We start from the raw sequence: 25,365 nt of genomic DNA on the forward strand, positions 1-25,365 counted from the left end.
AATTTGGAGAGAAAAAATTATTATATACCCTATGCTCCTTAACTATCTAGATATAGACCCCTCTTGCTTTCCCCTCGCCGAATAAAATTGCTGGAGCTACGCCTCTGCGAGGCACCAAACGTTAGAGAAATAATAATATATTAAGCTATTTTTCAATGTCTTTCTTCCAACAATTTACATTTTTATTAAAACTACCTTGGCCCTGTGCCAATTAAACTTTAAAATCAATTCGGAAAAATCATTCATATACATTTTTCAAGCTGGCCAAGCTCATTTCAAGTTTATCAAGGACATAGTATCCTTATCCTCCAACAAAACTTGTTGTCCCCTTAGCTGAACAAATATCATTGGAACTTCTAATCTAGTCAGGGTAAAAAAAAGTAATCTGGCTCTTTTTTGGAAGTAATTTTTTATCGGGAGGGGGGGGGGTGAACTCCCAAAATACAGTTTGTTTTGCATAATTAGGTCGACTTGGTCCAAGGGAATGCAGCTTCAATCGGTTCAGAAAGTTTTTGGGCCTTTTTGGGTTCAATTTGTAGGTAGACCGATCATTTTTTATTTTGCATAAACAATGACCAGAAATTAAGGGGAATCCGGTAAATCGAGAGGACCCAGGCCAGTTCCTTCCTTCTGCCCGTTTCTCCTTCCACCCGACACGTCAATGTCCGTTCTCTAAATATTATTTTTTTGCAATAAGCTACTTCATGACTAAGGATCTTTTTCTTAGCCATTCTCAGTTAATTCCTTCAAAAGAAGGTACAACAAAAACATAAAGCATCAAAGCAGAATGGGGTATAGAATGATGCTATTAAAAACCTGGGTCTGTTAATCAGGACAAGCTAAAAAAAAAATAAACAAACTGGCAAGTGAGACTAAGGGCTTAGAGTTGGCTTCGAGTAGTATTTTGGATAACCAATTTCAAATTCCGATTGGACTTTCAACATTTACGTTAAAATTCTTGTCAGGAACTTACGACACATAAATAAAATTACATTATAAAGTGTGCACATGTCTTATCTATTAGGAAAACTGGCAAAGGCGTGCTTAAAAATATATGGATATGTGTTAGAAGGTCAATATTTGATTTTGAAAAACTACCGAAAAGAACAACAAAATCCAAAGAACCAAAACCAAAGAGAAAAAAAAAACAATAAATATTACAAGAATATAGTGTACAGGGACAAAATGATTAAGACGTTTGTAGTCCATTTTTGGACCCCCTGTAACTCTACTTTCTCCCGAAGTAATTTCTAGACCCCTTAGTCTAACAAAAATTCTTGAAAGTTTCAATCCAATCATAAAGAATGAATAATTTTGACTAAATTTGACCGTGATAATTCCCAATATTCAAAAACATCTAAAAACTAGTGCTTCAGTGAAAACAGAAGAATAATGCAAAACAGTAAAAACATTTCTTAGAAGCAAAAAATTTACAATTACCCTGTAGAAAATAAATTTGCTCAGTTGCTGATTTAGTCAGTGTTTTCATCAGCTCCATCTAGCACTTGGCAACTCTGACCAAATACACAGCTGAATATTCGTCTTTTCATACACTTTAAAATGCAGAAAAGGGTAATTAAATCGAAATTCTATTTCCAGCAAGTCTTCCAGCTTCAAGTAAAAAACCCTGCGTAACTTATCAAGATTTTCCAAAAATTACATAGGGTTATTCTGAGCAGACTATATCTTGACTTGAGAGGATACAGTACCTTAAAGCAACCTAAGCATCGGCTGATTGTCACAAAGACAAAGGGCCGATTAGCGAGTCCTCCCAGGACTAGCCATCGTGGAAGTCTGTCGAGAGTCTGTGGAATTCTACAGAATTTTAAAATGAAATTTTTCTTCTTTTATTGGTAAGCTTGTCAATGTTGCTAGTGGTGCTTCAGGAACTCCCAAAGTGGCCACATTGCTCAAACGGTAATTCTTTTGAACTGATTTTTAGTATTTTTCCTGGCAGGTTTACTAGAACATTTTTAGAGACTGCCGTTTTCTGAACTTTGTAAACGGTAACTAATTCTATATAATCGAAGAAACAAAATTCACGCTTTTCGATGACGCAAGTTTAAATAAAACTGAAAATCTCTATCTCTAGCAAAAAACGGAAAAACTTGCTTGGTTGGTCTAGCAAAATCCACGGAAGATTTCTGTGGAAGTAGGTGTCAGCTTTTAATTTTCTATCATTTATTCAGATCTCTTACCCAAGCTCTACAAGTAGTTTTGTAACTGGTAAAATTGGTCACAGTAAAGTTGGGAATTTTCTGTATTTTACCGTAATCTTACGAACACCCGTAAAATTGATATTCTACCTATTTTACCAGTATTTTACGTATTTTACCCGTATCTTACCAATATCTTACATTTTTTTCGACATATTTTGCGATGACTTGCAATTTTCATAGCAAAAATGCCCGAAGAGGCTGGCAGAAACAGGTTTGGGTATGATTTTGTTTTGAGTATAGCTGTATTATCTGGTTTAAAAGGCCGTCTGTCTAACTTTAGTCCCTTGTTGTCAGAACGATAAAGTGTATCATAGTAAATTTTAAAATGGCGGAATACTAGCTGAAATAAAATTATGTAAGTTCTGTGAGCTGTTAAAGACCGACAGAGCTACAAGCAGAATTGACAAACAAGAAAAAAATTACAAAATTAAAATTGAGAAAAATGAGGGTGATGCAAGCCACTGGAGAGAAAAAAAGCAAAATTTACGGAAGCAGATATTTCATCATGAACTTCTGCTCATCCGTCTTCAATGCTCATAAACGGAAACTAGTCTTTTGAAGTAACACTTAACGAAGTAGAAGAAGACTGAATCAAACAAATCAAGCCAGAATGGCCTGCCAGAATTCCAGTATCTCTTGCCAGAGCTCCAGTATCTCTATTTAAAGAAGGGTCTTTATTTATTGATTTTCAATTTCAATTGCTTTACTTAAAGAATATCAGAAGCCATTTGCTTCAGCAGTGCGAGACCTCGTCAAATGTTTGATTATCCGTTTGAACAGACCTCACCATCCGTTTGCTTCAGTTACCTCATCAAATGTTTGATCATCCGTTTGCTTCACTTACCTCATCAAATGCTTGATCATCCGTTTGAACAGACGTCATCATCCGTTTGCCTCAGTTACCTCATCAAATGTTTGATCATCCGTTTGAACAGACCTCATCATCCGTTTGCTTCAGTTACCTCATCAAATGTTTGATCATCCGTTTGAACAGACCTCATCATCCGTTTGCTTCAGTTACCTCATCAAATGTTTGATCATCCGTTTGAACAGACCTCATCATCCGTTTGCTTCAGTTACCTCATCAAACGGAACTAAATGATTTGTATTTTCAACGATGTGGACGGCCAAAGCAGAATTAATACCCTCTTTTTATTTAAACTCCTATCTCAGAGAAATCTTGTGCTCATGCTGCTGATCCCCCGGGAGCCGGCTTTCATCATCCCCCGGTTAAAACCCTATGCAAAACTTCCTCCCCCCATTTTCGTCCTGGATGATTCCGGATCTTAATTAGAAGGGAAACTGAAATTTTTACTCTGCTGTATAAGTCAGAGGCAATCTTATAGCATTGCTTATAGTAAAGACCCATAAGGGTTCAATATATTATTATTTGTTCATTTATTTTTTCCCAAAGGCATTTCATACGGAAGGGGTGGTTGAATAAACTTTGAAGGGGGCTCAGTCAAATGGACATCGGAAGTTCTAGTGTCCTTTTCTAAGATATAGCCTTGTGTTTACAACCAGTTGATACCGAGCGAGTTGTTACTGACTGGAGTGTGTTCAAGAAACTTTTGTTCTAGTCTAACGGTCCTTTTGTTTCAGCAGTTGTTTTGAAAGAATTTTCAGATAAATAAAGAATTAGTTATAAGGGAGAGACGAGGGTTGGGTGAAAGTATAATTTGATATATAATCTTCAGGGTCATATCCAAAACTTTTGTTTGAGGGGGGGGGGGATTATCTGAGTCTGAAGGAGAGGAACTAGATTTGTCAGCAGATCCTGTTGAAGACGGTCTTAATGACTTTGAAAGTTACTGAATATTGTGCTATTATGACTCAGTGCTTAGTTAATCATAGTCATCCAAGGGTTAGAAACCACCTTTTTTTTATTGTATTCAGTTCTTTTACAAATTAATGAAAATAAACATGGATACGATGCGAGAAATATAACTGAATACGGCTAAATATCCAATACTGGTAGGGTAAAATTTTTTAGGCTTAGGTATATAAAAAATTATAAATAGAATTTTTATCCCAAATAATGGTAAATTTGATGTTTCTTTTTTTATAAAATGGATGTCTGAAATCAGGCACTGTCCAAGTGCTAAGGTGTTACCCTAGGCACAAGATTACCAAAGGGATAAACAAGACTGTTAATCAAAGTGATGAAACTGTAAATAGAGGGGTATTACCTTTTTAAGCTTAGGAAAATCACAATCATTAAAAGCTGAAAGTAATGTTTAAACAGAAATGATCAACTGGCGTGTGGCTACCGGGCAACTCTAAAGCACCAATTTTGCCCTATATTTCCAAGGGAGTACCTTATTATTCTAACTTTTCCTTATTTTACCAACTTTACCTCATATTACCAATTTTACAGATTTTACTTACCAAGCTTTTATTTTACGGCAATTTTACAACACTATCAACTCATGGAAAGACTACCTAATCAATTTTAAATAGTTTGAAGACACAAACTAAAAATGTTTCATAATGACAAGGTAGAGTGATCTTTTTAGATACCACCTCATCTTAAAATATTTCTTGAAGACAAAAAAATATGATGAACCATTCCTTGTTGAGGAATATCAGCTTCAACCATATTACATCTTAGACTAATCCTATCAAAAATATTTCATGTTTTTCTAAGGAATTCACCTTTTTTAGTAAAGCCGCCAAACACCACACAATAATATGTACTAATAATTTTTAACCAACCATCTTCCCAGATTAAATAGCCAAAGGTTCAGCTCTGTTAAGATTTCCTTTCTCTTCCGGTAAAAAGTTTGGTGTTTCATCGAAAGATTAAAGCGAAAAAATAATTGAAGGATAATTGTTGTTTTAATTTTGTTTTATAAAAATGGTTTTGTTACTGAGTAGCGGGGAAACAAATTTGTTTTATTTATTCTTAGCACTTATTTAGATTAAATCTCATTCTTGATTTTATTTGAATAGTTTTGTTTGTTTGATTCGAAATAAGTTAAATCAAATCATACTAGAAATTACAGGTGGACGAGGAAGAAAGCCCCTCAAATGTACACTCAACAGGGCCAACTGGCGTGTCCACACGTCCCATGAGTTACAAACCTTCTCCCAGTAATTGGATAAATTGCATGGTGATGCAGAACACCATCGTGGGAGGATCCTCAATAGGAGGACAACTATGGGAGGGTACAAGATCCAGATCTATAGACAACGGCCTCTGCAAAGGGCTGCCTAGACCCTTTCGGGGTACCTGCAAGACTAAGGAACTTGCAGTCAACTTTTTCCACTTTAGGAGTGGCACCCCTTGAGGAAATTATAGCCTAGTAAACAACACAGCACTCGAACGGAATTCTGAAAATTGGATATTTTTCTGGGCTTGATTTGTTTTAATGGGCGTTTTCGGGCTGAAAAACTTCTTCTTAGCTAACTTATCTACTATTGGTTGCCTCCCCATGGTAGCATAACATTTGTAGGCATGAATATATAATGAATCGGAGGTAAAAGGCTTGGGACTGTCTGTGCAGGATTTCAATTCTTGTTGATAGAAGAGCATCGCCAAGTGCTGAAAACCATGCTGTGACCAAGATGGGCCCAGGATTGCGCAAAGCCTCCAACTTACTGGAGGTCCCAGGGACTTGCTGTCCGGTTCTGAGCCGGCTTAAGCGCTTCGGTATAGACTTGAGAAGAAATAGTGTCAGATCAAAACAAGAACCCGTGTTGCAGCGGTAGCAGGCAAACCCTGGGTTGCAGCGACATTCCAGGTTGCTGTGGTAACTAGCAACCTAGTAAGAGACGATCACGTCCAATTGTAGAAAACAAAATAGCCCATTGCTCCAAAAACTAGAGTCAGATCAAAAAAGGAAGTACATTATTAAAACGGCTTTGTCCAACCCCCTATATAGAAAACTAACTGTCCTTTGGCTTGAATAACGAGGATTTTTATTGGCTTGAAAAACAAAAAAGTGGCTGCAAGTGCAACACTCTGACACTCTGTATCGACGGCGAAAGTTTTTTCGAAGAACGGCGAAAGTTTTTTTCCGCTTTTATCCTTCTCAGCTCGCTCGGCACTGGAAAATCATAGAGAACTGTTTAATGACTCGTTTAAAGGTAATTACGACATCTAGCGTCATTTGTAATTGAAAAAATTGTTTTTTAAAATAGAATCATCTATTCCAGTGCCAGTGCCAGAATACATCTGGAACTGGAACATCGTACAGAGTTGTTTCATAGCTGAAATTTTAAAGGAACTTGATGTGGATAATAAAAAATTTGTAATTAAATTTTTTTAAATAAAATAAACTTCTTACAAAAAACTGCATTTTTCTATAACACTTCAGTAGCTTATGTTAATAACATTAGGAATTTGCCACATCTAAGCGCTTTTTTTTATTAAAAAACAATTTTTTTACAATAAAATCAATATTTTTACAAAGATCTGGGTTGTAGCGGTAGCTAGCAACCTAGTAGGAGACGATTAGGCCCTTAAAAAACATCGAAAAAAAATAAAGGAAAAGAAAGAGTAAAGAAAAAAGCCTGAGATACTGCAGGTGCATCTTTTGACAACCTATGTATAACTAGCGTCTTTCGATTTAGTCAAACATTTTCAATATTCTCTGAAAGTTTCGACTTAATTAACCTTAAACGTTTCTTAGATGTTGCACTTTACTCGTTTCTACTACCCTTGGTCGTTTTTGATATAGTAAAAACACCCTGTTGTGATATCCTTGGTGCAGAAAGTATCTCTTGATCTGTTTTAACATCCCCCTCAAATCTCCCTGAAAGTTTCATTTTCTTATCCTTATTCGTTCCTGAGATGTTGTATACACACCTAGTTGATAGCATGGATGCAAATAATATATTTTGATTTAGTTCATCATTCCCCTCAATACTCCATGAGAGTTGCAACTTAATATCCTTAACCACCCCTGAGGTATTGTAAATATGCCCCCTTTAATAACCTGGATAAAATTCCATGTTTTCATATAATTCAACATCCTTCCCAAGGTTCTAGGAAAGTTCTAACTTAATACCCAGAGCCATTCCTGCTGTATAGCATGGATCCACCTTTTTGATACTATGGACACACAGTGTATTTTGATCTATTTCCACATCCCTAAAAACATTCCCTGAAAGTTGTAACTAAATACCCTTATTTATTTCTCAGATATTGCAGATACGCCTATTTGACAACCTGAATGAACAAACTGTCTCTTGACTTAGCTCAACATCCTTCTCAGCATTACCTGAAATTCTCAACTCAATACTGGTATCCGTTCTAACTCTTAGATACGCCCTTTGGACAGCTGAATCCACACGGTGTCTATCGGTCTCATCCTCAACGTTCCCAGAAAGTCTTAACTTACCACTCTAAGACGTTCCTTAAATATTGCGCAAACGCCCCATTCTTTCCATTATAATATATATAATTAAACAATTACCAATTCGTGCTATTTACATCCTGTTTCCCACGATCTTTGGGGGGGGGTGTCATCACCGGAGGTATATTTATTGGGCCTTTCAACTATTTTAAGCAAAATTGCAATCTCAAAAGTTTTATTGGATGCCTTTGGAGGATAAAGCAAAAAAGGACAAGGGAGTGGGGCTTGTTGCCATCCAACCACACCTGGTTCTTGAAAAAGTCATTAGAATTTGCAATTTCCAGTTGAAACATCTCCTTCCGAAGTTTTTAAGATCACCCCTTCCATATGAATCGGCATGAATTGGGGGAAAAAGTAATAGACACCACGCTGAAGGATTATGGCTCTTTACCACAAACAATGCTGGAACGTTGCCACTAAGGTGTCTTAAATATAATAGCAAGTTAGGCTACATGTTTGATACATTAAAAAAGAAAAATCTACCTTTGAAAATTGGACATAGCTTCTTTAGACAACCAACAGGTCCCGTTTGGTTACATGTTTGATACATTAAAAAAGGAAAATCTACCTTTGAAAATTGGACATAGCTTCTTTAGACAACCAACAGGTCCCGTTTGGTTACATGTTTGATACATTAAAAAAGGAAAATCTACCTTTGAAAATTGGACATAGCTTGTTTAGACAACCAACAGGTCCCGTTTGGTTACATGTTTGATACATTAAAAAAGGAAAATCTACCTTTGAAAATTGGACATAGCTTCTTTAGACAACCAACAGGTCCCGTCCTTGTAAATTGTCCTATTGCCAGTTCCAGAACCATCAGTGGATAGCTGCATAGGAATAAAACTACGTAGAATGAAACTAAAAATGCCCCTAAAAACAAGTTGAATTAGCAAAAATTAAATTATAACCGTATTTAGCATGAAATAAAAAAAATAGATATAAACTTAAGCATTTTTCAATAGCAGAAATTGGAAATAATAAACAGTAGCCATTTCTCATTTTGTTTTTGATTTTAAAGTATTAGCCTTAATTTTTAACTTCCTTTTAAAGAAAGGATATGAATTCGGAGACTTTGCTGTAAAAACAAAAATAATAATTAAAAAGAAGCTGTTTGGATATAGCATGAAATCTAATTTGGGGTGGTATTGACTTAATCGAAAGACCGCGTACATGAAAGGAACGCTTTTACCCCGTCCATTTAAAAGACTAAAAAAATTAAAAAAAATTACACCGTTCGGTTGAAATATGATTTACTTCTGCAATTTCTTTTCCGAACCAAAGTAAGTCACTCCTTGAAATATTTAGCAGGGTCTTACCCTTTGAAAATTTTAACAGGTCTGCCTCTCTAGTATTTTTAGGGACTTTTAAAATTTATTCGATTCTTACACAACAACCTTAAATTTTTTTACCCTAAAACAGATTTGTTTGACACACATATATAATAATAATATAGCTTTTTTCGCAAAAGTTTGGTTTTTGGTAAAGATTATTTTTTTTGTCAATGACAGCGTTTTGGTCAACGACGAATAGCAGCATCACCAAAGTGATTCCATCCGAAACCCATGTATTCAAAGAAAAACCATCTGGCATATACCTAAGTATGATTTATAGTTAAATAAATTACGAATAACAAGAAAATAAAAACAAAATAATTTTTAATTGAAAACATAAATTCTAAACTTATTCGAGTGACAAAATTAATCTAGTATTTCAAAAAAAGAAACAAAATATTTGCGGAAGAAGGTGTTTAAGCTTCACCAAGCTGTCCTCTGCCAAAACCGTAGGAAAAATACTTATAATACAGATGTACAACTTTAACTAGCCCAACCTCCAATGTAAAAAAAGTACCATGCGTTGAATTTATTCGTGATGATGATTCTGCAAGCTATAAGACAGTGTTGTCAAGTTTATCAAACGATCAATTTATTCAAAATACCAATTCATGTTTATTAAGGAATATTTGTTAAAATACAACAGCTCAATAACTGAGTAGTAATCACAAGAACATTTAGGATTATGTCATAATTTATTTTGTGAAGATTGCTCCCGTCTTTGCCACTCTCTGTCTGCCAAATTCTAATATCCATCCCTAAATAAAAATCAAATTTTTGTGCAGATACTTGGTTGTGACACAGACCAGCTGACCTTAACCTATCGACTATCAGACATCAATTGTTCAATTACTCGATATTTTTCCAAAGGGGAAAAGGGGTAAAGGAGACGGCACTAGACCCTAAAATCCGGCCGCCGGTGCTGATCTCCGTTTCAAGGCCATTCAGCCAGGAATAGCAATGATTTCGACCCTTCGGCACTGGACCCTTAAATCCGGCCACCGGTGCTGATCTCTGTTTCAAGGCCATTCAGCCAGGAATAGCAATGATTTCGACCCTTCGGCACTGGACCCTTAAATCCGGCCGCCGGTAATGATCTCTGTTTCAAGACCATTCAGCCAGGAATGGCAATGATTTCGAACACCCTTCCTGGTTACCTTTCCCAGATTTCTACAGGCACCCATTTGGAGCTTGGTCGACTCTGGTTGAGCTTACAGAGTCACGTTACTGGCCCTTTCCCAAACCAAATAACCTGCCAGACTAGGAAGCAAACCCTTGCCCTTCCGAAAAAGGATTTCAAGTTTAGCGTGCCAACCCCTAGGCTGGGAAAGCTCCCTTGGGAGCCCATTGAAATTAAGGCAATCCTTGGTCGAGATAGTAGAGCAGGTTAGGATAAATTTTAAACCCCTTGTGAAATAGATTGCAATCAATCAGTCAATTTATTAATTCAAAAAAAAAAAAAAATACGAAAAGGTAAAGTAATCACGAAGCCCAAGAAGTTTAGCTTGTAATGGGCCAACAAAACAAAAATAAGACAATTATAAATCACATACAAGCAAAAAACTGAAACAAGACAAGGGTATTTATCATGTAGGAGATATAGAAGGAAAAATAAACATAAAACTGAAAAGGAATCGGAATGAAGAAAAGACATAAGAAATTAGGATGGAATCCAAAAACATTTTAGAACCTGAAAAGTATATTAAATTAAGAGAAAAGAGACATATAAATTAGGGTAAAATAATAATTATAATAAAAAAAGAAAAAAACATTAGACTTGAAATGCCGGACGAGAAACAGTCTTTGCAGAGAGAAATAGAGGTACATCAGGAGGGATGGAGTTCCGTAATATATGGAACATACCATATGGACAGAAGCCCATATTCCGTTCTATCCCTCCAGATACAACAATTGGTCCGTTAAAAGTGACTTTGCCCTCTTCAATATCTCCAACAATTACCAATGCAACTACGTCTTGGGCTTTCTTTTTTTATCGTGATATTATTTTTACTCGGCATAGGGTGATTTCATTTTTGGCATTAATTTTGGAAACAAAAATTTAAATGAAATAGATTGTGGTAACAAAATATAGGTAGGGAGGGAGTCGGCCCAATAGCAGCCACAACTCTGAAAAACACAATCATAACAATAAATACATAAAAAAAATGGCTTTTCATACTGACTCCAAATATATAGAATTTATTAAATTTAATGTTACTCGTTAAAAGCTAAGGTCATGGTAAAATTTGTCTAATTTTCATAAAAAGGGTGGGGGGCATTCCAAAAAAGTTGAATAATCTTGATGAAAATCATACGAACAGATACAGTGTATTAGAGGTTCCTACTCAAGAGGTTTTAAGCTCCTGTCTACAATAATTTGGAATTTTATATTTTTTGCCAGAAGAAAGATCGTCGGTTTTTTTTTTTTTTTTTGTATTTTTTGGAGCTTGAAACAAATCCTTTGTAGATGAGAGGACCCTCTATAATTCCTGAGAAAAGGGCTGTAAGTTCCAAAATTCGCCCATTACAGTTTCAAGACATAATATTTGTTATTAGGTAATAGGCAGATTTTTTTCTATTTTTTTGGGGGGGGGGAAGGAATGCTTTCCTGGGAAAAATTTTCTGAGGAAACGGTACACAGGGGGAGGAGTGTATTCCCTAGCATGATTCGGAAGCTTGAAACAATTCCTTTGGAATTAACATGCCCCTCTGTAATTCCTGAGGAAAGGGCTGTAAGTCCCAAAATTCACCCATTGTTTCAATATAGGATTTATTATTGGGTAATTTATAGATTTTTGGGGGGAGGGGAGGGGAAGGAACACTTTCCTGGGAAAACTTTTCTTGGGAAACGGTACACAGAGAGGGGAGGGTATTCCCTGGCATGGTTTTGAAAATTCTAAGGAATTAAATAAATAAACAAGTTTTTCAACTGAAAGTAAGGAGCAGCATTAAAAGCTAAAACTACCATAAATAATTCCATATATGAGGGGGGCCGCCATTTCTCAAACCTTGCTCTTTACGGTAAAGTTATTTGAATTTGAACGTTGAATTGGAAAGAGAAGCATTTTAAAAGAACTATTATACTTTAGTGTAAAGAACAAGGGCAGAGGAAGGGGCAGCCCCCCCCCACATACGGATAATTTCTGTTCGTTTTAATTTTTAATGCTGCTCTTTACTTTCAGTTAAAAAAAATTGTTATGCTAATTCAAACAGGTCAGATGATAACACGGCAAAGGAAATGTGAAAATGTTACTAGGCTCAGCAATTTTATGTCTGATGGTTTAACCCCCTCTTATAGTTGCTTCCAACTCGTCGGGCTGGCTAAGAAATTGTTGTCTTGAAAGACCTTTCTTCTAAAAATACTCAGCAATCCATAAAAGTTTTAGTTTGTCTTATTCTTGCAAGTACGTTAGGATAACGAGAAAAAAACGAAAGAAACAAGAGGAAATTTTACTTTAGTGAAAACTGTATAGAAAAAACATTTTCGTGATAAATTGTACACTGAGACAGACAAGATGATTTCCTTGCGTCTGTTTGTTTTGGTGTTGTTACTCACAGCTATGGATGCTTAAAATAAAAATAATTAAATCAAAGATAAGAGACATAAACTCTGGCCTGTCTAAGTTTAATCTTTACATGTTTGACGTATTGTTTTTCGGAAAACTCAGAAATTCAGAAAATAAAATAAAAACTTTGTCAGGGTGCTATTTCATCGGTGAATTCATCAAACATTCAGAACAGACCTTACAACTTTGTCACTGTGCTCGTAATAAATTACAGTAAAGAAATTTTACAAAGCCATTTATATAAATCTAAAAATGCTTTTAATAAGTTTTTAAAGAAACTTATCTGGGGCATGGATCTAGCACATCATACTAAAATATCATTTTACTTCAATGACCAATCTTGATCTATTCATACCTTAAAACCTCGGTTTGCTAAAAAAAAAAATTACTTCTTCAGACTATGAAGATTTTAGGGCAGCACCAACATTCCTATCAGTGTTGCCACGGTGAAATTGAACAACAAAAACAGATTTGGTACGTTTGAAATTATTTTTTTGTCCGTAAGAATTCAGATATTAACAATCCATTGATTCCAAAAGGCAATCACACTTTCAAAGAAAAGTTGCACCTTCTTAAGGTGTCGGGTGGCAAATGTTGGAACCTAATTTTGTGCTGAATTTTTACTCATATTGAATGAATGAAGGCTCTTTATTACCTATCAATAAACAAAAAAACGATGGAGCACAATAAAAAAAGCAAAATAAAACAAATTATATACAATTCAGAACAGAAGTACACAAATTACTAATAATATCAAATCTGAAATAGTACACCCTTTCACAGGTGAGGACTAACTACTCAGTTTCTGAAACTGTTCATCCCCGACCTGAATCGGTTACACCACAACAAAACGGTTAACGATGTACCTACTTTTGAACTACCGAGGAGCCTGAAGCGAAAACTTCACGTACTTAAAATATCACTTTTGAAACACTCGCCTATCAGATTCAGTAAAAGTGTCCCAAAATGGGGTCAAGTATAAAATATGTGGGAGAGCCACACTATTATATATTTGAGAACGAGCTTTCCGTTTCAGAATGTAACCACACTAGCATAAGCAATTGTAAGTTTGCCTTCAACATTTCGAACCAAAAGCTTTCGTGTATTATTAATTGAAGACCCAATCGGGAACCTAAATATGTTAGCAAAGTGCTGGGTGCCACCTCACTATCACATCGACAGACACTATCACGCACAAAACTACAGTGCAAATTAAAGAAGAGGATTTGGTATTTCGCAGCGCTCATACTTAGTCCTATTTGTAGATATCTATCAGGTAGGTTATACAACCTCCGTTGAAGACTAGCTAATGACCGGCACAGATTTAACAGATAGTCCGCAGTACAAAGCACTGGTGTATCCATCCCATTTGAAATACAACCAATAGGTAGGCCAATCTGAGCAGGAAGAGACGCGTTGTTGTAGATAATCGGTGATGTGATGGCTCCTTGCTTTATTCCAACGAATACAGGGAGATCACTATCCGAAAGTACATTTCCCAACTTCAAACGAACTTTTAGATGCCTATACATATATTACGATAGGAAAAGTACATCAAGCTTAACACCACGGCTGTGCAACCCCAGCAAGGTCTTCGAGTGAATAGGAGAACTAAAATCATTCATAGCATATAATATGACATATATATATATATATTATATATATATATATATATATATATATATATATATATACATATATATATATATATATATATATATATATGTATATATATAATATGATTCACCCTCCTCCACACGGAGAATAAGTCTTCGGAAAATCCCACCTGCAAAAAATCCCCCTGCGAAATCCACGCCCCAACAATTCTTCCTAGAAAAATTTTCCCACATCTAAAATAACGATAGTAATTTTAATTTTAAAGTATTTGAAAATTGGGTTGGATACCGAATTCAGAGAATTTATTGAAAAGAAAAGGATTTATAATTTAGGAAGTGCATTAGATAATCGAACTCATGCTTATCTATTCCGTTAATTGAATATCCAGGAAATGAGAATAATGTTATCCAAAGGAACTGTCAAGCATTGTGTTCAATTGTCTCTAATTTCATTCAGCACGAAAAATATTAACAGGGCCTATAAGAGGGACTTAAGGCAGGTAACCATTTTTGACGATAAAGCACATCACGTGACCGTTGACCTAGTTTGCTTAGCATGGCTTAGCGTGTAGCTAGGAGACAGTGGAGGAGCTCAATATGGCGTATTAAAATGTAGCACAGTTTGGGCAAATCTGACAGAATGTGACACCTGGGGATATATAACAGGTGGAGAACATAAGGGATTCTTTTGCATCACGATGCAGTGCTTTCGGTATAACAGGTAAAGGTAAAAGGTAAAGGATACGGCATTAGACTTTACAGTCCGTACCGGCGGTGCTGATCTCCGTTTCTTGGCCCTTCAGCCAGGAAGTGCAATGGTGGGTTGGGGGCCAGCCATCCTGTGCTTTCGCACACCCTTCCTGTTTACCTTCATGAGTGCATATTCACTTTAGTATGGATCGCAATGATGCCAAATAAGACAAAATTCAAAAGAAACAACTTTTTTTTTAATTCACTGAGAACAAATGCAAGACATTTTTATTGTCTGTCAACACGATGGTGACTAGGTGTCTAGCAATATTCAAGATAAGACGATTAAGTGTCATTATATACTGACTGAGACGCTGAAGACAATTGACGCTAAGATGCCAGGCATCAAGGTAAAATAATGCAAAATAAGAGAAAATTTTTGTTTAACGAAATTTAACTACAAAGAAGGTAAGTAATTTCTTCACTGTTGTACGTTTTGTTAATTAGAATCTGACTAACATGTGTCTTCTTTTGAAGCATTAGGAAAATTTGAACCCCCTCCCAAATACCAAAATGAGGCAAAAACTCCAAAATAGAATCCATCTGGTTCTAGACTAATTCCCCCCGGAAGATTCTCCTAGAAAATTCCCTCCACAGAAAATTCCCCCGGAAGATTCTGCAAGAAAATTCTCTCCATATAGAATCCCCCAGAAAGTTCTCATTAACCGATAATTCCCCCCACCGGCAATAACCCTCCTGAAAATCCCCTATGTGTAAAACTGAGCAGCCAAAGGGTAAATATGACAAATAAAGAGACTGAAGAAAAGAAGGTATTTTGGAGTATCCAACGTGCCTGTATTCCAAAATATAGCTAGAATATATGGTATAGAATACCCTGTTTATTTTCTATTTATTTTGATCTTTTTTCGTTGCATTACGGCTGAGTTATCATAGCAGGGTGAGAGGTGCGATAAATGTTAAAGAAAAGAATTTGAAATATGGGATTGCTAGTAACTGTAGAAGCGTTGCCCTGTGATTGAATTGAAGTACACAGAGACAAAATATGGGACTAAGAAGTACGGGATATTACTCACTGTGGATTTTCTCTGGCACCATTATCTATAATACATGATGTTACACTTCCGACCGCGAACGCGTCCCTAGGCGTATACAAGAATATTCTCTCGATAATTTGACTTATCAAACAAAAGGCCAAAAAATGAATTAAAAACATGAAAGTGTTAATCCATAACAGACTACAGACACAATGTATTTGGACAAGTTTCTGATCATTTTGCATCCATTCGCCCAGGAGCGTTATCGCAAAGAGGTTATTCATTCAAAGTCTTCATTTGTCTTCCCGAACAGAACGTCAAACGACGTATTAGAACCATAAATTTATAATATAAATTCAGACAGCGCGTTTTTGGAGAGTCCCTTTAACCTTTTTCCATACTATCCTCCCCCCCCCTCGAGAATGTTATCCTTCAAATGAGTAATCCCTTGTAAGTCATCATTTGATTTGCCAAACGAAGAGCCAAAATATTAATAAAAAAAAAATAAGGTTTTAATCCATAATAGACTACAGACAGCATGTGTTTGGGCAAGCTCCTGGCTCTTTTGCTTCCGGAGCATTATTGCTTCAAAGAGGTTATCCATTTAAAATTTCCATTTGACTTCTCAAATAAAAGGTCAAATGATGCATCAAAACCATAAAAAAGGGATTAATCTATAATACAAATATAGAGAACGTGGGTTTGGAGAGTTCCATTCACTTTTTCCATGCCCCCCCCCCCCAAGAACGTTATGCCTTCAAATACACTACCGTGTCAAGTCATCAATTGCCTTCTTAAACAAATGGCTGAAAGAGTATCAAAACCATGAATGTATCAATTTATAACACAACTACGGACAGCGTGTGTTTTGGTGAGTTATTTACACTTTTTCTTCCATGACGCCCAAGAACGTTTTCCCTTTAAACACTTTATCCCTTCAAAAACGTTGGCTTTTTAAACATAAAGGGTCAAACGAGTATTAAATCAGTGTTTTGTCAGCTATTCGTGTATTTTCTTATTTTTTGTATAATGCCAGCAGCAAATATTTCCCAGGGCATATGACTGAAGAAGCAGGCAAACCGGTAATTAAGGTTTGTGTTTCTGTGACCGAAATTATTTCAACCCTTTTTGTTAGATGGCTGTTGGGTGTTTACTTGCGAGTATTTTCATGTTTTTTTCTCTACATCATCTGGTAAATAAATGAATGAATAAATCTATAGATGGAGCTGGATAAAAGGCCGGCAGTGCGGCAGGGAAAATTTTAATTCCCATTTAGTCATTCCCATAGTCATGTATGGATGTGAAACATGGACAATGAAGACGAAAGAAAACATCTAACTTTCAAGATGACATGCCTCAGTCGCATTGCTAGATTCAAATACACTAACTGCATCACAAATGTGGGAGTACGCAAAAGGCCCCAGTCGACTGTCTCAGTAACATCAAGAAGCAGCAACGATGCTGGTTCGGCCAAGTCAAACGAATGGAGCCGAGCAACTTCCCGAAAATTGCACTTGAAGCATATCTGCATGGCCTCCGTCCGCGAGATAGACGGGGAGCTTTGATTTCGACAACTTCTAAATAGCCCAGTTATCACGGATTGCACTTGTTAGGAAAATATACCGAGCTCTAATGCTAGCTAGCTGGCAGGGTGGCCCCGAGATGTCAGGTGAGGATTGCCGGGTCCTAAGTATAGTAAGTAAATACAGCAAGACAGAAAGGAAAGAAGGGGCAAAGACAAAGATGGATCGAATTTAAAATAGCAACCATCTTTGTTTTTTTTAATATATATAATTAGCAAAGGATTTAAATAGAGGGGAAAAATGGGCTGCAATTTTGTTATTGGTATTTATTTTGGGTTTCATCAACCTAACTTAGCTAACAAATAAAACTGAGTCTAGAATAACGAAAATAATTGACAGGATACTAAATTTAACTGAATTACGTTTTTATATGCAAAATATATCACTACTGGGGAGATAACGTTTTCCAGGAAAATAATTAACAGAAAAGATAAATCAACTTTTTTTTCTTTTAGTGATCAACAAAAGTTGAAACTTTATATTAACAGATTAAGTGAAACACGAGGCTGGAACCACTTTAATATTGATCAATTAAATCAAATATGTACTTCACCGACAAACAAGATAAGGTTTATTTGTTTTTGCTCCAAAGGTCATCGTTTATTTTGCCGGTATTTCAAGGGTAGATCAAGACTTCATCTAGGTGATTTTTTATAAATATAATAGCCTATATCGTGGTTGCTGCATGAACACCATCCAGCATGGTAAATGGAGATGATGATTAAGACAATGAAAACTAGCATATTTTTACACAGTTTAGGATAGCAACGAGTTGCTTTTGTTTATTTTAGGCGATATATGAAATATGATAAAATGAAAAATGAAAAAATGAAAATGAAAATGAAAAAATAAAATGTGAAATATGAAAAAAGTTGTTTTTCAATCGAAAGTAGGGAGCAATATTAAAACTTAAAGAGAACAACAATTGTTCTGTATGGAGGAGGCTGTCTCCTCCTAAGCCCCATGCTCTTTATGCTAAGTTTTACTAGTTGTCCCAATTCTTTAAGAACGACTACTGAAGCACAAAAGCCATTGAATCGCAATAGGAACCTTTTTAAAGCATTAGAAACTTTAGCCTAACGAGCGAGGGAAACCAAACAAGGCAAAGCCCGCCTCTTATATACGGAATAATTTTTGTCCTTGAAGTTTTAATGTTACTCCTTACTTTCAGTTGAAAACTTGTTTTTTTTCTAATTTCTGATCGTTTTTCAAATCTTGCCCGGAAATCCCCTTCCCTCCTTGGAAAATTTTGATGATTAAACTTCCCCAGAAAATTTCCTTTCAACAGAAAATTATCCGCTTGGAAAATACCCCTCCTCCCAAAAAATCCAGAGAAAAATTGCCATATATTTTCCAACAATAAATACTATATGTAAACAATGGGCCAATTGCATAGCTTAACGTCCTTTCCCCAGGGGCTCATGTCCCATGAATTGTTTCTGAAAAAATTGCCAAAAACTGTTTGCCAAGCTTTCCTCAAAGTGAGGATCAGCAGGGCCATTCAATCAAGCTTTGGTCCTCCTGATTTACATTTTTCTGCTAGTTCTTCCTTTGAGAGCAGCTTGTCAGACGGGTTTTGGCAATTACATAAGTGAATGAAAATGGTAGATACCACCTTTAGACAGTTAGACACCTTTAGACATAACCTGAAAAATATTTTAAATAAGACAGTGGACAAAAAAACCTTTAATAATAAGAAATCTGAATATTTTGGCTTCGCATAAACGGAGATTTTTTGTTTCGTTGATCAAGTCTTCAGGATATGAAGCCGAAATATTTGGATTTTTTATTATTAAAGGTTGTTTATTGCTTACACTTATTTAAGTGTACTGCTCACTGACTTATTTAAAATGATATACTTGTTTTTTATGTTTTCATTTGTTTAAATGTGTAAAGGGAAAGGCAATTTGGTCTACGAAACTATTTACGATGCATAAACCGTATTTAAATTTTTAAAGGTTTTGGCCATAATTTCATGGTCAAATTATATAAAAAAAAAGGACTGGGAACTCTGGAGCCTAATAGTTTTCAGCTTAAAAAAAGATTTAATTCCACTCATTCAATGTGTTTCTCAAACGTGATAATTACTACCGTTACAACTGAGCCCCCCCCCTATTTATTGAAGTTTTTGCAACGAGGGTTCTGAGAAATCCCAGAAAATCCAAAATAAATATGTTAAAACTAGCAATTTACTTTCTTTGTCACTTTTCTTCACATTTATTTTATAATGAAATCGATCTTTTTGGTAAATTAGCCATAGGGTAAACGAAAAACTCCATACCTCAAATTCAAGGAGCAACTCAGGCAACAATAAATTATATTGTGAGGCTGCTATGAGCGGTAAAAGAGTTCAAGCTAGTGTTGCCTTTCCGTGGAATATTCCCAAGATCTTGGAATTTCAGTTTTAGCTTTAGGGTATCAAAAGAAGGACAAACAAAAGCTTTTAAGGTAAAATTGCGACCTTTCCAATTTTAAGCCCTATAAGGACCATTAAAGATGATACCATTTTCACTTATTTTTGGCCAAAGAAAAATGATTAAAACCATATTTTCGTCAGTGTTGACACCTTGAATTATGAGAAAAAATAAGCAAAAAAAAATTAATTAGGTTTGACGAGGCTTTTCGCCAGTAAAATTGGATATTAACAATCTGTTAATTCTGACAGAAAACTGCACATACAGAGTAAGTTATACGCTCTTGAGCTGTTGGTGCCCCAAATGCTTAGTTTATTTTTTGGTAACTTTTCTGCAAATTTCTTTCTTTAATTTGGCGGTGGTACTACAAAAGGTGCTTACGTTTTATAGCGACCACAGATAGAATACTAAACGAGATAAATAATATCCAGGTATATTTTCCTTCAATATTTAATATAAAGAGTTGGATATGTTAGATATTTAATACACTAGATAACTTCAAAGACCACACTGCCTTTCCATGACGAAAATATAACACTTCAAAATAGGGATGAAACCTTTTATTGACAGTGAAACAAATATAATGTTTTTTTTTTAACTGGATATTTCGAACACATATACAGTGTCCATCATTAGCAATAAAACTAAAAGACATTAATGAAAAAAAAATAAAATTTACGCCCAGTAAACTAATTACATATAGTTTATTGCTCTTATTTTTTTTAATGCAACAGCAGAAGAAAATCTATTTCACCTTTTCTGTTCCGGTTCATTAGATTTATCTGACATATCAGGTGGACAGAGGTCAAAGCTCTTAGGTGAAATGAGATTTACTTTATTTGACCTCAGTAAATTATCATAGATTGAATTCAATCCAAATTCACCTGTATCTCTGTTTATGGAATTATTCCGTAACACAATATAATGAGTTCTGGGAGGCCTACTTTCCATAATTTTCTGCTGTAGTTACCATATTTTTGTTACTAAAGTATTATGTTTTCATCATATTTTGGCATATTTCAATATGATTGACCTAAAATTGACTTCTTTGGTGTGATCGCTATAACATGTAAGTACCCTACCAAAAACTCTTTATTTGCAAATGGAGGTAATTTTCGTTAAAATTAGAAACTAAATTTCCTAGTTTTTAGGGGTATATATGGCTTTCTAAATTTCCCCTGAACCTGTTTGAACAATAAGATTCCCTTCCAAAGTGGTTGTATCCCAATAGTGAGATAAAGACCCAAAGCATAAAATATAAAGTTATCAGAAGTTGCAACAATATTTGCACAACCAAACCTCACATAACTGACTTTATTCGGAGTAAACTAAAGTTGTCGTTTTTTTTTTTATTCGCAAAGGAAATCTTTTTTTATCTTCTTAAAGCAGTTTCATTGATCATTAACATTATTTGATATTCAACATGCATCCTCTTAGGTATGGTATTGACATCAAAAATTTCATAACATCAAACCTGGCAACAATTTTCTCATTTTAGACGAACTATTGCTAAATAACAAAAAAAAAACTTTTTCGAAACCATCTTGACACGAAAAGCAGAGCAATCACTTTGCTTGTGCGCATACTGTATTAAAAGAAAATATCCCAGACTTGCTAAAGGTTGAGAGCCTCTGGGCAGACCCCGAAAAACCCTTAAATTTTACGATTTTACGATTTAGCCTTCAAGACTGAATGAAATTTTTTACTTAATACCATCAACCGGTCCTGGAGCATTGCTGATAGGCCCTTTTACATTTATGTGGGCAAAGTGTGTTCGATTTATTTCAATACAGTTACAATATTGCCCAAAATATTCGCCTTAATACCCTTAGGTTTATTAGTAGTAGTATTAGCACCATTAGTTATAGTAGTATCAGTAGGAGAGTTAATAGTAGTAGTCTTAGCTTTAGTAGCAGTAATAATAATAATATTAGCAGTAGTATTAGATGTAGGAGTAGAAGCAGTAGTATTATGATGCAAATATTTTTTTTTTTGTTCAAAGTCCCCCACAACAAGCGTTGTAAGTTTTAATCTCACATACGAAGCTGTTCATAATATATTGCTGATATGCCTTTTTGACAAACGATATATGGATAGCAGTTTGTCATCCGTACAGTTAAAATTTTCAGAAATATTTTCTGAAAATTTCACCTTCATACCCTTAGGTACAGTTATAATAGTAGTCACAGCAGTAGTATAATTACTGAACTTAATACAATTAGCCATTGCTATGATATTGTCGATTTGCTCTTTTGATAACCTGCATATTTATATGCTTCTTCAAATTTTAATTTTAATGCTCTTAACCTTACAAGTAGTTGTGATAGAAAAAGTTGGAGCAATAGTAGCAGTAGTAGTAGAACTAGTAAATGTTGCAGTAGCAGTAGTAGAAGTAGTAGTGTCCAAATTTTGCCTTTTGGTCAATTGATCTTCCTGTGTAGATATTCTCTGAGGGTTCAAACTTAATACACAAATTAATTCTCAATTCAAACTATTTTGAAAATCTAAATGCACATAGTGTCTTTCGTTAGTTTGAATTCGCCATCAATATTCTCTCAAATTTTAACTTCATAGACTTAGACTTGATAGTACTATTATCACAGTAGTTTTTGTGGTAGTAGAAATTGTTGCAGTGTTAGTGTTGCATTAGTAGTAGTAGCAGCAGTAGTATCAGAAGTATTAATAGCGGTAATAGCATGTGCAAATTGCCTTTTGGCCGGTTGAACATCGCTTTAATGGTGCCCCGGAAGTTTCACCGGGGCACCATGACGCAGGCTAATGACACATTCACGCAGGCTAAGACGTTCCAAAAAATGTTGATGGGCGCGTTTGATATCCCTTTGACGCCCTTTTCACCTTAATCCTCTAAGCCCTATAAGTTGTTGCAGTTTAAGTAGTTGTTGGAGTAGTTTAGAAGCAGTAGTTGTATAAGTAAAAGTAGCAGTGGTATTAGGACTGATATGTATATTTTGCCTTTTTGTCAATTGCTCTTCCCCATTAAGTATTTTCTGAAAGTTTCAACTTAATAATCAAATCAGTTCTTGAGATCCGCCCTTTGACAATCTGCATGTACTTAGTGTGTTTTGAAAGCAGCATTAATAGCATTGATAGCAGGTACATTTTGTCTTTTGGTCAACAAAACATCCCGCTCATGATGCCCCTGAAGTTTCCTCTTGATATGCTCAGCCATTCCAAAAATATTTTTGATACGCCCGTATCAGCAATTTGTATACACATAGTATGTATTGACTTAGTTCAACTTTCCCCTCAACGTTTTCCTTTAATATTTTTTTTTCAATATCCTCAGCCCTAGTAGTACTCGCTACAGACCTAGTAGTTGTAGTGATAGTAGTGGTAGTAGTACAGTAATAGTACTTGTGGTAGCACTAGAAGCAGCAATGGTTGTAGTAGTAGTAGCGTGCAAATATTGCATTTTAAGTCAATTTATCAACTCCCTCATCATTTCCTGGAAATTCCAAATTATTATACTCATTCATTCCTAAGTTAACCCCTTTTGAGACCCATATACACATAACATGTTATGATTTAGTTCGACACTCCCCTCAAAATTCCCTGGAAGACTCATCTTAATGCCCTTCGTATTTTGGGAAAGTAGAAGTCAAACATACATACCTTTACATGCATTACATAAAAACCTTATATGCCACGAGGGCATAATTTAAAAAGCCCTTGCCCTAGGGATCGGGGGATTGTGCCAACTCTGGAAGCATTGTTATATGTTCTTTGGACGATTTTAAACAAAATTACCATCGCATAATTTCAATCAGATGCATTTCGTGAAAAGAAAGGTAGATGGGGGGAGGAGGGGTTAGTTGACCTTCATCACTATTGACTCTTAAAAGGGCACTAGAACTTCGAGTTTCAAACAATTGTGCCAGCTACTTCCAAAGTTTATACAAACCTCCCTTCCATAAGAACCTTAAATTCCCCAGGGCCATAACTAACAAACCTCGCCCTCAGGCTCTGTTGGTTTGTATCAACCCCAAAAAGCCTTGTTATATGATCATTAGACTATTTTGAATACACGGACTGTCCAAAAATTTCTATTGGATGCATCTCAGGAAAACACACACACGTGTTTGTGTGTGAGTGTGTGTGTGTGTGTATGTGGGGGGGTGGCTGTGCTCTGATCACTTTGACTTTTAAAAAGAGCACTAGAACTTCGAATATGACCACCATGTATACACAAACACGCCCTAAGGGCTGGAGGGGTTCATCCTCAAAGACATAATTTTTGGACCTATCAATTATGTTGAACAAAGACATAATTTTTGGACCTATCAATTATGTTGAACAAAACGGACATCTCAAAATTTTGATTAGAAGTGTTTGGGGAAATGATGGGCATGGGGGGGGTATTTGCGCTCCGATCACTTTCGGCTAATAAAAACGGCACTAGTCTTCTCAATTTCCAATTGAATAAACCCTTTTTCAAGTTTCTACAACAAAGCTTTCTATAGGAATATTATTTGCCCCCAGGGGGTAGCTTACAATCCACTTCCTGAGGTCTGTGGGAGGATGGCTGTCATCCTCAAAGGCATAATTTCGGACCTATCAAATACGTCGAACAGAATGGGTATACCAAATTTAGGTCGGAAGTATTTGGGGAAATGATGGCTGTGGGGGGGGGGCATTTGCCCTCCGATAACGTTCGTCTAATAAAAAAGACACTAGCTCTCTCAATTTTCAATCCAATGAGCCCTTTGAGGGCTGTGGGTGGTTGTCATCCTCAAAGACATGACGAAAATAACGACGAAGACCACACTGCCTTTCCATAACAAACAAATACAAATTAGAAACAATAGGGAAAATCTTTTCAAGACAGTGGAAATCAGTTCAGTGAATATTTCGGCCAATGTCCAAGGGCCGTCTTCAGCACAATACGAGAACAAGAGAGAAAATATGTATATATAAATAAACTTACATTAAATTGTGAGAATTAAAACTAAATAATGTTTTTTAAAAACTTAAACAAAAAACAGCCCTAGCATCCTTACTTCAACGAAGTTCAACCAGGACCGACAAAAAGAATGAAGTGAGAATATAAATTCATTCAAACTAAAGAGAACAAAGTGATTAAATGCAATTTCTCACAGCCAACCTTGCTTGTTTAGCAGCCTGTCTTAAAAGGCCTTTTCGTAGCTGGTTCAATACTACTATAAATCGGTTTAGTAAAATATTTTGTTCGATCATTTTTAATTAAATTTGAGTATAAAGAATTGAGTGATTATTCCCCTTAGTCCCTGTTCAAAGAAATATTATTATTTATTTTAGATTAATTTCGATTGATTCTCGAACGACCTGTTACCTGTTTTATCCCCAAATCATTACTGATGAGTGAAGATTTTTCAAAAAGTATCGTGTGGGACGGATTATTAAATATATGCCAACCTAAAGCAGAATCAAAGGAGTTGTTGGAACTATTTGAAATTAATGCCTTGTCTATGTCTTTTTTATAGTGTTGTAACCGTTTTTCTAGATTCTGATGTATTCTGCCGACATAGTAA

At 35.6% G+C, this 25,365-nt stretch overlaps 1 protein-coding gene across 4 annotated transcripts in view; it reads right to left on the bottom strand.

Moving 5' to 3' along the window:
• The window catches only part of LOC136025878 (sodium- and chloride-dependent GABA transporter ine-like), a 107,002-nt gene that overhangs the window by 62,904 nt on the left and 18,733 nt on the right, over positions 1–25,365 (bottom strand). For 3 of the 4 annotated variants that reach the window (XM_065701917.1, XM_065701916.1, XM_065701918.1), the window contains one exon: positions 8,318–8,452. In XM_065701917.1, the coding sequence (XP_065557989.1) occupies positions 8,318–8,452 (135 nt within the window). Of the gene's footprint in view, positions 1–8,062; positions 8,145–8,317; positions 8,453–25,365 lie in introns of those variants that run through there. The other variant, XM_065701919.1, reaches the window with a different exon arrangement.

This window comes from Artemia franciscana, chromosome 4 (assembly GCF_032884065.1).
Source record: "Artemia franciscana chromosome 4, ASM3288406v1, whole genome shotgun sequence".
Lineage (NCBI taxonomy): Eukaryota > Metazoa > Arthropoda > Branchiopoda > Anostraca > Artemiidae > Artemia > Artemia franciscana.